Below are 14,195 nucleotides of genomic sequence, written 5' to 3'. Positions count from 1 at the left end.
GATATATATTTCTGACTCAACAAGGATGCAGTCAGAGCATAGTAGGATCTTGGTACTCTTTTTTTATGCCAATACCTCCTCGCCCTTGGTGTATCAGTCTCCTTCCTCATCATGTATTTGTGGTATTTTTACCCTCCCCTTTTAGGCAGTCACATGAACAAATTCTACTGTCCCGTGACCTACGCCGAACAAATAGCCAGTTAACTAGCTGTGAAGCTAGGGATGAGAGAAGGTAGCATTTCTACCACCTAGATACATAAATAGGTCAGTGTCCATCATATAGAGAGTGTAAACATTTAGACTTGAATAGGTTAATGCTATTAATTAATGTTATTATTCTATGTATACCTTGTTAGGGCTTACTCATCTGCAGATTAGCTAGTTATTGCCATAAAGAAAGCCAGCCCCTATGATGACGTTGGAGATACCTAGTAGAAATCTGTGTTGAAGAAATTACTGAGCAAGCAAGCGAGCAGTCAGACAGAGGGTGAGGAGTTTTTAACAAGCGGAAGTGTTTTCATTGATTCCTTTGACTGACGGAGATAGGTGAGTAACCGACTGCCCATTTTGATCAGGCCGGTATTTTGCTCAACAACTGAGTGATGCAATGATGCATTATTCCTTACATTTTTGTTCTTTGTTCGCGGAATTGTAGGCTTGCAGGTTGAGTGGCTCGATCACCACTGTTTATAACGCCCACTTCCCCTTTTGGGATATGAGAGGTCTACGAACGTCAAACTTGATATTAAGTGTTTTTATTTGTTTGTAGCCCGTGCCAGGGCGTGCCATCAGGTTTCAATTTATTTAGCATTTCTAATACATTGCATTAGCGGCCTTTACCTCCATCACCTTGAAATCTTATTTGGTTTCTTAAATTCGAACGGCCACATGGTTTCCTAAAGCTGAGGTGGTGAAAAGTAGAAACTTTCAGATTGGTTCTGGATGCTATGACTGTCATGAGATCAACAGTATCCCCTACTATGTCTCATGTCACACGCGATATCTCAGACACCACTGGGACAATTTTTACGAAACTTGGGTGAATCATTCGTCTTACCATAAAGATCTGGCATTTACAAAATTACATATTTATTGGCACAAGGGGGTGCTATATTTAACAACTTGAAATATCGAAATTGAAATATCGAAATTACACTGATTGGCAGTAACACCTGAAATTTCAAACTTTGAACAAGCATATCTCCTGTCCCGTTTGAGATATAGTCAGGAGATTTGGTAAGTATTTGCAGCCCCTCATGAGCAACACGTTTTGTTTTTATTCATGCTACATCATTCCTGGTGACAACATGTTTCCTGTAGACTTTGTATATTGCAGCATCACATCGTTTATTAAAGGGGCAATCTGGAATTGGTACATCAATTTCTGGACATTTAAATTAATGATATATGATGAAGAATTGCCTAAGAAATGCCTAATGACATTCGTTCAAATGTCTTACCCCATCAGAACCCAAAATGTAAGCTTGTTTTACTCCATTGGTTGTCTACAATATAACCCAAACACTGTATAGCTTCAAAACATTGTAAAAACCATAACGTTCATCTTATGGATGGTCAGTCCTTGCTTCCATTAGCTCCTTATATGAATTTGAGAGTGATTACATTTCTCCACCCCATCCCTTAGCTGTTTACGCCAAAAAGTGGCAGGGAGACCACTTTGTTAGATTTCCCCTTTAACAAACAATGGAGTAAAACAACCTTATTTTGGATTATGATGAGCATATATAAATGATATTCTTCAAAAGTCAATAGATATCATTAAAAGACCAATGAACAGCATTGCATATTGCACATTACCTTTAAACGGATCATTAAAAAAATGAAGCATTTTGTGAATATGAAACTATTACGGCAAGTGTTCATTTCTTAGCTTTCTTAGCTTTCTCGCTGACTTCTTTCTGTAAAGAATGTCTCATTTTAACCGGGGTTTTAGGACGACCTGTGTGGAAAATCTAGCTTGAGAGGCTTCTCCTGAAGGCCATGTCTAATGAACACACACCGCTCCTCACACATGGTGTGTGTGGTCTAGCCGTAGACACGACAATATGTGGCATGGGGTCAGCAGGCACCGGCGACACGAGCCCTGGAAGTCCTAGTACACCCCGCAAACTCAACACATTCTTTGGGGTGATGGTGCCCACCATCCTGTCCATGTTCAGCATTGTACTCTTCCTCAGAACTGGTGAGTACAGCCTCTCTCTATGGAGATTAATCAGCAGCCTGGTTCTTACTTTTAACTTCATTGAATTGAACAGGTTTAGTTTATCATGCCTGCTTGTCATACAGTTGTAACCATACATTTCCAGATTTTAACATTGTAGAGTGAGTTTAAGTTGTCTGTGTGCATGCATGTAAATGAATTACTGTAATTGTGGTCCTAAAAGATTAAAACTCTCATGATGTCTCCATAGGGTTTGTTGTTGGTCATGCAGGACTCTTGCAGGGCCTATTAATGCTGGTTGTAGCCTACACCATTATCTCCCTTACAATTTTGTCCATCTGTGCTATTTCTACCAATGGCGCTGTGCAGGGCGGTGGGGCCTATTGTATCCTTAACTGTCTCAGACCAGCAAAAATACTTCTGTAATTGTTTCTGTATGCGCTCATATTATAGATGTTGTTCATCCTTTACTTACTGCAACACTAGTTACAGCAAATTCTTACCTTCATGTCTTAGATGCATCAAAAGCAAAATATCCAGTATCCTTTCATAATACTGAACCCCTTAACTTAATGTTTGCCAGTTATGATCAGTCGATCATTGGGCCCAGAGTTTGGAGGAAGCATTGGGCTCATGTTCTTCCTTGCCAAGGTGTGCGCATGTGGAGTGTATGTGCTTGGTCTTGTAGAGGCCATACTTGACATATTTGGTCAGGACCCAGGTCAGTGTTGAATTGTTGTAGTTCTGATGACGACTTAATCATGATTCTTAGCATGTTAGTTAGTGCTAACAATTTATTTTACTACTAGCACAATATATGTTTCTTATCAGTTATTCAAATTATTTTGGGAATTGAAAAATTTAAATTAGTTGAAATGTCACTATGCACCCTCTATTCATCATCTTGTCTTTTGAACCCCCCTCCCAGAGTCCTCTGAGTCAGTAGGCTTGCGGGTGCTCCCTCAGGGTTACTGGTACATAGTGCTGTATGCCTCTGTGGTACTCCTGCTCTGTCTGCTGGTGTGCCTGGTGGGTGCTCATATCTACGCCCGTGCCTCCTTTGCCATCCTGCTGGTGGTGACCATATCCCTGCTGTCCATCTTTATCAGTCCTCTGGCAATGAAGCCCCTGGATTTTGTCATCAACCACCAGGGACGTGGCAACCAGACCTTCCATTACAACGTCAGCTATACAGGCTTCAACGCCACTACATTGAGGAATAACCTGGGTGGTGAGTGCAGGGTTGAAAGGTCATGGGGAGAGTGAAAATGTTGATGGGGATGTGAAACTGTTCAGACTAAGGACGTATAGCTAGTTTGGGAGCAGTTATAGCAACATAGCTCTTCCTCATTTTCTTCTCAGCGGGTTACACCTTGGACTACAGCACCAACTCGGTCATGTCATTCGCTACTGTGTTTGCTGTCATGTTCACTAGCTGCACCGGAATCATGGCTGGAGCCAACATGTCAGGTGATGTCTTAATATCGAGTTTACTCCACAATCACATTGTCAACTAATGACAGCTGTCAGAACAGGCTGAAAAAAGCCATTGACAATTTTGCCACATGACTCAAGGAAATTGGGTGTTTTGTTACATGTTACATTTGTTACTGTATATCTCATTAACTAACACACACACACACACACACACACACACACACACACACACTCTCTCATACTTATGCTAATTTCACTCTCGCCTCTATCTGTACTTGCAGGGGAGCTGAAGAGCCCTAGTGTTTCCATTCCCAAGGGCACCATTATTGCAGTCCTCTACACCTTCATAGTCTATCTGCTCCTCTTCTTCCTGGTCAGCTCCACCTGTGACAGGTCTGAAATGGGTTGCAGTGTTCTGAATTCTGCTCTTATCTCTAACATTTCCATGCTTGTATGCAGTTAGGGGAATATGTAGTCTCCAAATGTATGTACTTTGTTCATAAGTCAGTCAATGACAGGTGAGTCTACAAATATAAAATGTTCTCTTGTTTCAGGGCCCTCTTGGTTCAAGATTATGGGTTCTTCCAGCGCATAAACGTTTGGTCGCCATTTGTCACCATCGGGATATACTGTGCCTCCCTGTCGGCTGCCATGTGCTCTCTGATCGGGGCATCCAGGATTCTCCATGCCCTCGCACTGGACCAACTATTTGGTAAGGTTGAAGAAGGAACAATCAAAGTTATGCTATTACTGTGACAAAGCAGTGTATTCATTTACAATAGATGAGTTTAAGAGGTGTGCTGTAATGTTGATATTGTGTTCATAGGTCTCCCATTGGCTCCTGCTGCCATTACATCAAGCTCAGGCAACCCATGGGTGGCAGTGCTCTATACCTGGGGAATGGCACAGGTGAGGAAAACCGATGGATGGTGTATTCATCTGTGCAGTGTTTTGACCTTAAAACATGCTCTCAATAGTGCTTGGTGTGCCTTTGTTGCAGTGTGTGGTGTTTGCAGGCCAGATCAATGCTATTGCTGGACTGGTTACAGTCTTCTACCTGCTGGCCTATGCTGCTGTCGACCTGGCCTGTCTGGCTCTTGAGTGGGCATCAGCACCCAACTTCAGGTAGTCAGATACTATAGAAACATGCTTGACAATTTGTTTAAAAAGATCTTTCACTTATGATCCTCATACTGTGTTTATGCCAAGGCTTCATCTATTGTGTACAGTAGCATTGATCCACAATACCAGTCCTGCCTTCTTTGTGTCTGTCTCCACCAGGCCCACCTTCCAGGTCTTCTCCTGGCACACCTGTCTGTTGGGGATCCTGAGCTGTCTGGTTATGATGTTCGTCATTAACCCTGTGTACTCCTCAGCCAGCATCGTCCTCCTCCTGCTGCTGCTGCTTTTCCTCCACTACAGATCACCCACCAGCAGCTGGGGGTACATCAGCCAGGCCCTCATTTTCCATCAGGTACCCACACGCACACAGGCACCAGTCCAGTACATACACAAACACTTAAAGTCACCTTGCTCTCTCCCTGTTCCCCTTACTCTAGGTGCGTAAATATCTGCTGATGTTGGATGTGAGAAAGGACCATGTGAAGTTCTGGAGGCCACAGGTGTTGCTGATGGTGGCCAACCCTCGCTCCTCCTGCCAGCTCATCAACTTTGTCAACCAGCTGAAGAAGGGTGGCCTGTTTGTGCTGGGCCACGTACAATTGGGAGACCTGGGTAATAATTTAGGATTAGGGGTTTTGATTGCCAATAGTATTTGACTAACCGCTTATCACTGTGTGAACTCTAAAGCTATTTGATCTGTCATCTTATTTATGACAAAGTAGAATGTTTCCAGGCAATGTAGTCACTCAGCCTCCCTTGACTGTGTTTCAGACACCCTACCCTCAGACCCAGTTCAGCAACAGTATAACTTCTGGCTAAGTCTGGTGGATAAGCTGGGGGTGAAAGCCTTTGTGGACCTGACCCTGTCCCCCTCTGTGAGACAGGGCACACAGCATCTGCTGCGCATCACTGGCCTGGGTGAGCCCCACATATCCCTCATAACCTTCTGGTCATTGTGTACTCTAATAGAAAGGTTGACAAATGTAGAAGATGGATGAAGCTCATGCTATATACTAATGGGGTATAAGTTTGTAAAGTGGCAGATTATGCAGTTTCGCTTGAAGTAATGAATTCCCTCATTAGTATGCAATGTAATTGTAATGTGTTTGATTCCCCTCTTGCTTTTTCTTTTTTTTTGTCTCTCTCAGGCGGCATGAAGCCCAACACCCTGGTCTTGGGGTTCTATGACAGCTGCACCCCTGAGGACTACTTCCTCCAAGACCCTGCGTTCTGTGAGTCATCGGGGGGGGGCAAAGGTGATGGTGGGGACAATTTTGGGGTAGACCTGCCCTCTTTGCAAGCCCACTTCCCCCCAGTCCGTCACGTGGAGAGCCCACGCTGGCTCACGCCGGAGGAGTATGTTGGAATCATCTCAGATGCTATTAAGATGAGCAAGAATGTGTGCCTGGGCCGCTACTTCTTCCAGCTGGAGGGGGAGGGAAAAGAGACCAAGACTGACGGTGCAGAGAGGACCATCGACGTGTGGCCAGTCAACCTGCTGCAGCCGGGGAGCAGTGGGTATGTGGACGTTTGCAGCCTCTTCCTGCTGCAGATGGCATGTGTACTGAACATGTCCAGCAGGTGGCGCCATGCCAGGATGAGAATATTCCTGTGTGTGGAGGCTGAGTCCAGTGACCAGGGCTGGGTGGTTAAGGAGGAGACTTTCCGTGAGCTGCTGAGGAAGCTGAGGATCCGGGCTTCCATAAAGATAGTACCCTGGGATTCTGTGGTGCAGCTCTATGGGGAGCGACCGGAGCAGGGGGAACTGGAGGGATTGACGAGTCCAGTCCCAGCTCTCTCAGAGGAGTTCCTGTCTGCAGTCAACATCCTGCTGATGGAAAACAGTGCCCAAGCTGCCGTTCGCTTCCTGCATTTACCGCGCCCACCAACTCTATCCAGCCAATCACAGCAGTACCTCACTCAATTGGAAGCCATGACTCATGGTTTAGGCCCAACTCTCTTGATTCATGGCCTCACCCCAGTCACATGCACTGAGCTCTGAGTCTCACTGTATGTGTGTTTGGGATTTTGTATGACTTTCATGTCATGTAACTTGATACGGAGCATACAGTATAGGCAGATCAGTGTCTGATCCAATTACAGTATATGCTCATAATGTAGTAAGAAAATATCCGTTATTGTTATTCAGAAGATGAACACACACACACACTATATAAGGGAATGTTCTAGTAAAGCTCTGCTCCTCAAGCTCATAGTTTCACATATTGTAATATAACAAATGTACACATTGTTCTGACAACCACTTATTTGACTTTTTTTATTTGAAGAAAATAACCACAGCTTGAATCACTCATCTGATTGTACTGTATCTTCAGAAATATTTCTGTGTTCACACTGTAATTCAATGGAATACTCTCATGCGCTTGTGTTGGTTGGGTAATCATTTTACTTTTAAGTTATGAAATATGAGGCAAAGCTTAATGATGTGATTGTGTGTTCTGATCTACCTGCCAAAGCCTTATTTCCCTAACAGAACCCCAGCACAGCACAGTGCTGATAATGTTGACTTAACTCAATGAATGGAATGACACTGTGGCCCGGGATGTTTCGTGTTGTCCAAAGGGTCTGTCATGCCAGCAGTGAGCTAAATGATATTTGTATAATATGTTATTTTGTTATAGGTAAAAGAGAAAAGGCTAACTAACAATGTAAACTTGAATCTTTTGTTCCTTGTTGGTTGGTTTATGGTACGTTTACTAACCCTCTCATGCGAATTGCCTCAGCTTGTGACTGAGTTTGGGAGACTCTTAAGGTAGTTTTGCTGGACCAAATTATCTCCTCTATGATTTTTAGGTCCTGCTTGAAATGCTTTTTTTTTCAGACCACCATGTGGTCTAAAATGTATTCAACCTCCCTGGTGACCCTTCTCTACACTAGATTAGGGCTTAGCCTAATGCCTGAAAATTCATATTACACATCAAGCACCAACAAGCCATAAACAGGCAAACTAAATTGACCATTTGTCTGTTTATTGATGACTATTCATGTGTAAATGGTAAAAGCTCTTGTCTGTTTTTTTCATGTTCTGAAGAAGAGAAGAGTAGTGTGAGCAGTGCAGAATTTGTATACTTGAGAACTGTTTTTGTTATTTGTCAGAATATGTGAATAATGTGCCTGTTCTTATGTACAGACATTACAAAGGAAATGTTACTGACTTCTTGAGTTTTGTATTTAGGAATACCATTTTTGGAATTCGTAATATTAGTTTAGAGGTATCTGCAGCTATATGAAAGCTTATGAATTTAACCAAGCTAAAGGGTTATGTGGGATGTCTGTGTTTAAGCTGAAATGGGACCATGAATAGAGAGCTGTAATTTACTGTATGTTTCAGACTCAACAGGATGAATGTGCTGTTCTCAGGTGGTGCCACACATACTCACGTCCAAGGTTTGAGTGGACTGATCAGTTAGTGCCAGGGACAACTTTTGGGGCATCCATATATAGGATTCAGCTCAATCATATTACTCTATCAAGTGGAAAAACCAAAGCAATTACCTAAAATGTGGTTTATTGAATATTGGTAAGAAGCATAAACAAAAGTATGCTTTCTCCATACATATGCCAATACATATTTGAAAGTAATTCAATTTGTGAATGAGTTGATAAAATGCAATGAAATAAATATTAAAGTATTTTCTGTGTATTCATTAAAACCAAATGGAGGTCACCTATCCCATGTTACTTTTAGGATGGTTGATACCAAGAGTGGTGCTTTATTAAAATTAATCATAAAACATCCATATTTTCTTGCATCCAAACTTGGGTAATATCATGGGCAGATTATTGCAAATCTATATTTTTTCAATGGGAAGGCAGAAAACAGACTCTCATTCACATAACTCTCTCTCACTAATTCTACAGTACAACAACCACTCTTTAAAGTAGTTGTATAGTGTTTTATAGTGTCTCCAGTATAAGAGTATGTACTGTAGGTGTCTTGAGGGCTACACCTGTGATGTCACACAGATATGCCATTTAGCTGACGCTTTTATCCAAAGCGACTTACATTGCAGTGAGTGCATACATTTCAGTATATATGGCACCATGCTCTACCAACTGAGCCACAGAGGACCAGATCATTCTCGATTGCACTCAGGGCAAGACTTGTTCAGGACCAGTTTGGATGTCATATATCAGCATTAACATCATACAATCTGCATCTTATTACCAATTACATTTAAAGCCAATCAATCAAGACCAGTAATATTGTTCAAATAACTTATTACAGTTTTTTTCTCTATTTCTTACACCATTTGTATGAAACTGAAGTTCACATTACCACAGCAATAACATACATTTTCAGCAAAGCAGTTAAAAGAAAAAAGAAAATTCTCATTGGTTTCACACAAAATGTTAACGTTAAGCACCTTTTTGCAAAACAGTTAACACAACTCTTTATATAAGACACACACACCAATTGAGCAAGTGTTGACAAACAAAACAGAATTATTTCCTTTATATTTCCACATTGTAGTGAATCTCGACTCCATACACTCCAAACTCTCATTGCTCAACAGTTCAACTGAGAATCAATAATGCATTTTTTGTTGTTTAACTATCTGTTTATTTCTGAATATTATAGATTAATTTGATTTATATGTATAGTTAGCATTCATATTCTCTGTAACAGAAGCAGAACTACTATATGTAAAAATATATCTCCAATAAAATAATATATTACATGTCCAATATGCCCTCTTTTTTCATGCACTGCAAACAAAGTTCTGTAGAAACATCTTATTCACTTCTTAGTTCTCCTTTCTTGCAGAACATTCTGTAATTTCATCAATTTTCTTCTGCGTGCTTTTGGCAAATTTCTCTGTCTGTCTGACACAGTAGGACGAGAGGCGCAGCCAATCTGGGAAGAAAATAGAGAGAGCAATGTGCTGTGGGACAGGAGAGAGAGAGAGAGAGAGATTTATAATCACACACAAGGAAATAATGTACACAAATTATGCATCCCTGTTTAGTTAAAGGTGAATCATGACGTTTTGTGTTTGCTGCCCTCTCTGGCCACACTGAAAATTAGAAAACGCCAATATCCTACGTTTAGCGGCAAATATGTGCATATGTCCCTGTTTGCAAACAAAACATACAAATGGTAAGTAAAGTCCAGCGCACAACCTCAACACCAGATTTTAGAAAGCACTTAATTTGGAACAAAACAGTGCTCTCCACTGAACGTTTATCATGCAATATCATTTCTTGATGGCTACTAATTTATCATGGCCATTTACCACTATTTTAAAGCTCAAATCGAGATACTGGACAGAACATAGTTTTGACTGAATGTGTGTACACTATGTACTGTGTGAGTGGTTGAGGAATCCTTCTGACCTGGAGAGCGTGGGAGATGCAGCCACAGGTGTAGCTGGAGTGACCTACTGTGTTTAGAGCCCCTCGGGCAAAGTCAGAGGCACTCTTCACAAAGGAATTGACCTCCATGTTCTGTGTCATGTTGGTGGAGACCATGAAGGGTGCCACACACTGAAGGAAAGAAAAATACATAAATGATAAATGCAAAGAGAGTAAAGAATGTGTACAGTAAGAAGTAGGAGGTAATGCAAACATAAGGAAGGAAGGGTATAGTGAACATGCTTAAACAGAAAGGGTATCAATATTAAATTGTTGGAGTGAATAGGAATTCTTAAATCGGACATAAAAGGAGCAATCTGGGATTTAAACAACAGCAGAGCGGTCTCCCAGCCACTCTTTTTTGTTAAACAGCAGAGGGAAGTGGCTGGAGAAACGTAACCACTCTCATGTCCATAAATAGAGCTATGGATGACTGACCATTATAGTTTTAACCATGCTTTGAAGCTATACAGTTTTTGTTTACAATTACATTGTTTACAAACAATGGTGTAAAACAAGCTTATATTTTGGGTTCAGTGAAGCATTTATAAGTTTTATTCTTCAATAATTGATGGCTAGAGTATATATAATTAATTTAAATTTCAAAATTGATATACCAATCCCAGATTGCCCGTTTAAAACATCAGTTTTTACACATCAACTATTTTACCTGAACAGTGACTCCGCGTGACATGTACTCTGAATTCAGACATCTGGAGAAATAAGTCACAAAAACCTGGCAAGAAAAGAGTGGAGATCTGGTAAATATTGATGCAGTACATGTTGCCTGAGAAACTAGCACATAGGAAATGTGTCTATCTTCTTTAGGTTGAGTATGTGTGGGATTGGCATGCTTGTGACAGAGAATAAACTGAAAGAGTGAGAATTACCTTAGTGGCACAGTAAAGAGACAGCATGGGCTGTGGTTGGGCTCCTGCTTCTGAAGAGATGTTTATGATCAGACCTTTCCCTCTGAGAAAGAGAGGACAGGAATGTAGAGACACATAGTAAGCACACTTCCATGAGGTATGACTTTGTTACATTCCATAGATATCATCACAATGATGCATATGTACCTTTCAACCATGCATGGGAGAATCAGTCTGGTCATCTGAGGAATGATAATAAGACCATCATCATCATCATCATAGTCTTCCTCTAAATATTACTAACAAGATCAATTTATTTTTTTACACAGTGGTTAAAGGCTATAAATGTTTATAAGAGACATAAATACTGTAGTTAGAAACAGGTACATACACGCAGGTGTATCAGAAAGACCAAATTATTCAGACGGAAAACAGTCTTACCTGGGTAACAGAGAGGATGTTACAGTTGATCACCTGGGTGATTCTCTAGGGTAGAGAGGGACCGAAAAACAAATCAAAATCCATAATTTACCAACTCAAATGCAAAGCAGGCAAACCTTTATTCAAGGCAGGAGTTACTTTCTGTTCTATTTGAAAGTTAAAACCTATTTTTTAATTCCTCTGATTCATATGGTTCATGTTAGTCAACGATTAGTTAAATGATAATAAACCTGTTGTTAACAAAATAGCATCTAAAAAGTAACATACATACATTGGTTTGAGATTGTGGAGAAGGTGTGGTTTGAATCCTACCTGCTCCGGATTTGGTACATCAAGGAAATGCACCAACTGTCCAGCATAGTTCATGCCTACATTGTTAACTGTACATCAGGGTTGGGAAATAAGATTTTACAATGTTAATAATGATGACGCATTTTCACTATAATCATCCATTTGTTGTCCCTTATACTGTAAACTCTGTCTGTTTTTTTTTTCTGTCCCCTGATTGAATTTTTTTTTTCTGAAATAATTGCCATAAGTACCAAGAATGCCAATGTCCAGGTCACGTAGTCCCTTGGCTATAATAGGGTAAATGCCATGGTCTTCTGTGAAGTCTGTCTGAATGATTTTGGTCTTCCGTCCATACTGACACTCTGGATGAAACAGGTTGACATACAGTTGTATTTCTGTGGAACAACACACCTGCACAGTATATCTAGCCTACATTTCTATTTTTAATAACTTACCAATCTCCTTGGCAACAATATTGAGCTTATCCTTTGATCGGCTTATCAGTATGATATCTAGGCCTCTTCTGGCTAACTGTAAGGGTTCAAGCAGAAAAACGGGTGAAGACATATTCGCTGTACAGTAAAAGCACTTCAGTTAAATGCTCAGTCTTAAATGTTTTCAGTTGACTTACTGTACTAAAAATGCTTGAGCCAAATCTCTGAAATGAAGTCAGAGAATTTCTTCTATGACTACCCAGGACAATAAAATATGTTCATTATGAATGGCTGTATTTAAACACCCTCATCATTTAGTTAAAACAAATTGTTTTGATGGACAGAAATGGGGTTCAGAGAGACAGGCCGTCCTGCAACCTATAAGCATTATGTTCTGGAAAAATTCCAATGAAAGACTCACCTCATTGGCGTAGGCTTTACCAATCCCAGAGGTTGCACCTGTAACAACTGCAGAGAGGGAACCAAGGTCAGACTATTGTTAAAAGACGTCCATAAATCTGTATTACGGTTGACATGGCCTCTCATCCTCTCTGCAGAACTATAAGAGGTCTGACACTAAATGACATTGCAGGAGGGACATCTGTGGATATTTCTCTTCATCTCACAATACTGGCAAATAGCTTCTGTCCTGGTGTGCTTATACTACAGGTGGCTATCATCACATACATAAATTGCATGAATTGTTTTATAGTTGCCATTGTCAAGCATTGTTAACATTAGAACCAACCTCCCTACAATTGTTGCCAAAGACAGTTACAACATAAACAGCCAGGCAATAACCAATGAGAAAATTCCCACATGAGACTAAAGTGGAACATTGCCCAAACAAATCCGGTTTCGCCCAACAACAGATATTATCTTGGGTACAGGATGAAACATTCTGTAAAGTAGAATGTGACCTGCCTCTTACAGTCTTTAATTGCACATAATAAGTTGAGAGGGGACACACTGTGCAGATGGAAAAGTATAGTAATAGATTCAATAGACAAAGCATGAATAGTTAAAGGTACCTGTATAAATGTTTAAACCAGTTGAGGCAAGCTTCTATTCAAGTTCTTAATTTGTAAAATGCCTGTTCTTTTAAATGCAATTACAAATATATACTTAAATGAAAAACTGTAATGTATGAGGCATGTAATGTATGATCACCATTATTTTAATAGAGACTGACTTTAGTAATTACCTGCCCATTGTCCATATGACTTTAAATCAACGTGCCAAATGTCTGACAGCACATAAACTCTGAATCCACACCAGCATTTCCAGGTCCATTTCAGCATGTAGTAAAGAACAGTGAAGCCACCAATAACGACCAGTACCCTCAAAAGCCTAGAGTCTGAGACTGTATCCATGATTGTGCGAATTGCAGCTGACAGTGCTTGAAATATAGCATACTTTGCTGATTTATATTAGAGATGAACATTTACTTTATCATGCATTGATCTGCAACGCTCCGCCCATGAATGTTGCTCTCATGAGTCTATTGGTCAGAAATATTGCCTGGTGCGTCATATCCCGCCCCTGACTCCAAAAATACTACAGTTCAGTGGTTGTTGCCGATTCTCTCCAACCTACCTCAAAAGGCACTATTTTGTGTGATAGCAATTTCAATATCTGGTTCAGAAAAGTCCTCAGAATTGAACGAGGACTTTATTAAGGTGAATTTGAGTTTTGACTGAAATTAAAATAGCACAATTGCAGGTATGGCATTAATCTGCACAAACTATCATTAACTATCAACATGGTATGGCCGGTCGACCACGGGTTTGCAGCAAGGCAATCTAATCAATAGCAAAGTGTATCAGTTTGAACAAGCCAGTATAGAGACACGTTGTTGTCCTCTGCAGATAAACATAAGCAGCTATATACACTCTTTTGGGTATTATCTCCATGAAGACCATATTCAAATGTTTGTGCTTTGATAAGTGAAAACATGTTGACTCACTGGTTGTGAATGATATTATATTAAAATGTACATTCGTCATGATGACGGACTCCACCACTACAGTCACACACGATCTG

General features: G+C 40.6%; 2 protein-coding genes across 5 annotated transcripts; one reads left to right on the top strand and one right to left on the bottom strand.

Moving 5' to 3' along the window:
* The first annotated feature begins 222 nt into the window (after positions 1-222).
* Positions 223-8,396, top strand: slc12a9 (solute carrier family 12 member 9). 3 transcript variants are annotated; one of them, XM_083685070.1, is made up of 14 exons: positions 223-546; positions 1,955-2,203; positions 2,433-2,567; positions 2,766-2,903; positions 3,111-3,413; positions 3,545-3,652; positions 3,901-4,012; positions 4,174-4,331; positions 4,446-4,528; positions 4,620-4,744; positions 4,901-5,093; positions 5,179-5,353; positions 5,513-5,659; positions 5,890-8,396. In XM_083685070.1, exons 2-14 carry the CDS (start codon positions 2,002-2,004, stop codon positions 6,741-6,743), a joined length of 2,733 nt encoding a protein of 910 aa, XP_083541196.1. In that variant the 5' UTR covers positions 223-546; positions 1,955-2,001; the 3' UTR covers positions 6,744-8,396. The 3 variants fall into 3 exon arrangements, with proteins under 3 accessions (XP_083541196.1, XP_083541198.1, XP_083541197.1); XM_083685072.1 differs by lacking the exon at positions 223-546 and having other exon boundaries at positions 2,067-2,203; positions 2,552-2,567; XM_083685071.1 differs by lacking the exons at positions 223-546; positions 1,955-2,203 and having other exon boundaries at positions 2,457-2,567; positions 2,669-2,903.
* hsd20b2 (hydroxysteroid (20-beta) dehydrogenase 2) lies at positions 7,465-13,574 on the bottom strand. 2 transcript variants are annotated; one of them, XM_083685098.1, is made up of 11 exons: positions 13,357-13,574; positions 12,574-12,620; positions 12,174-12,249; positions 11,970-12,080; positions 11,740-11,807; positions 11,428-11,472; positions 11,194-11,228; positions 11,008-11,089; positions 10,788-10,853; positions 10,148-10,249; positions 7,465-9,648 (listed from the first exon to the last, which is right to left on the bottom strand). In XM_083685098.1, exons 1-11 carry the CDS (start codon positions 13,523-13,525, stop codon positions 9,511-9,513), a joined length of 939 nt encoding a protein of 312 aa, XP_083541224.1. In that variant the 5' UTR covers positions 13,526-13,574; the 3' UTR covers positions 7,465-9,510. The 2 variants fall into 2 exon arrangements, with proteins under 2 accessions (XP_083541224.1, XP_083541223.1); XM_083685097.1 differs by having other exon boundaries at positions 10,100-10,249; positions 13,357-13,571.
* Positions 13,575-14,195: the final 621 nt, after the last annotated feature.

The sequence above is a fragment of the Argentina silus genome (genome assembly GCF_951799395.1).
Source record: "Argentina silus genome assembly, chromosome: 2".
NCBI lineage: Eukaryota > Metazoa > Chordata > Actinopteri > Argentiniformes > Argentinidae > Argentina > Argentina silus.
This window is presented reverse-complemented; position numbering and strand designations above follow the sequence as displayed.

What these genes read in the sequence shown, in the direction of transcription:
- slc12a9 (XM_083685070.1), top strand. Translation starts at nt 2,002, where the DNA reads ATGTCTAATGAACACACACCGCTCCTCACACATGGTGTGTGTGGTCTA. An exon ending in TGTACTCTTCCTCAGAACTG is followed by an intron (nt 2,204 to 2,432) that starts GTGAGTACAGCC and finishes ATGTCTCCATAG; the next exon opens with GGTTTGTTGTTGGTCATGCA. An exon ending in CGCACTGGACCAACTATTTG is followed by an intron (nt 4,332 to 4,445) that starts GTAAGGTTGAAG and finishes TTGTGTTCATAG; the next exon opens with GTCTCCCATTGGCTCCTGCT.
- hsd20b2 (XM_083685097.1), bottom strand. Translation starts at nt 13,525, where the DNA reads ATGGATACAGTCTCAGACTCTAGGCTTTTGAGGGTACTGGTCGTTATT. An exon ending in GTAAAGCCTACGCCAATGAG is followed by an intron (nt 12,250 to 12,573) that starts GTGAGTCTTTCA and finishes GAACCCTTACAG; the next exon opens with TTAGCCAGAAGAGGCCTAGA. An exon ending in GCATCTCCCACGCTCTCCAG is followed by an intron (nt 9,649 to 10,099) that starts GTCAGAAGGATT and finishes CCTGTCCCACAG; the next exon opens with CACATTGCTCTCTCTATTTT.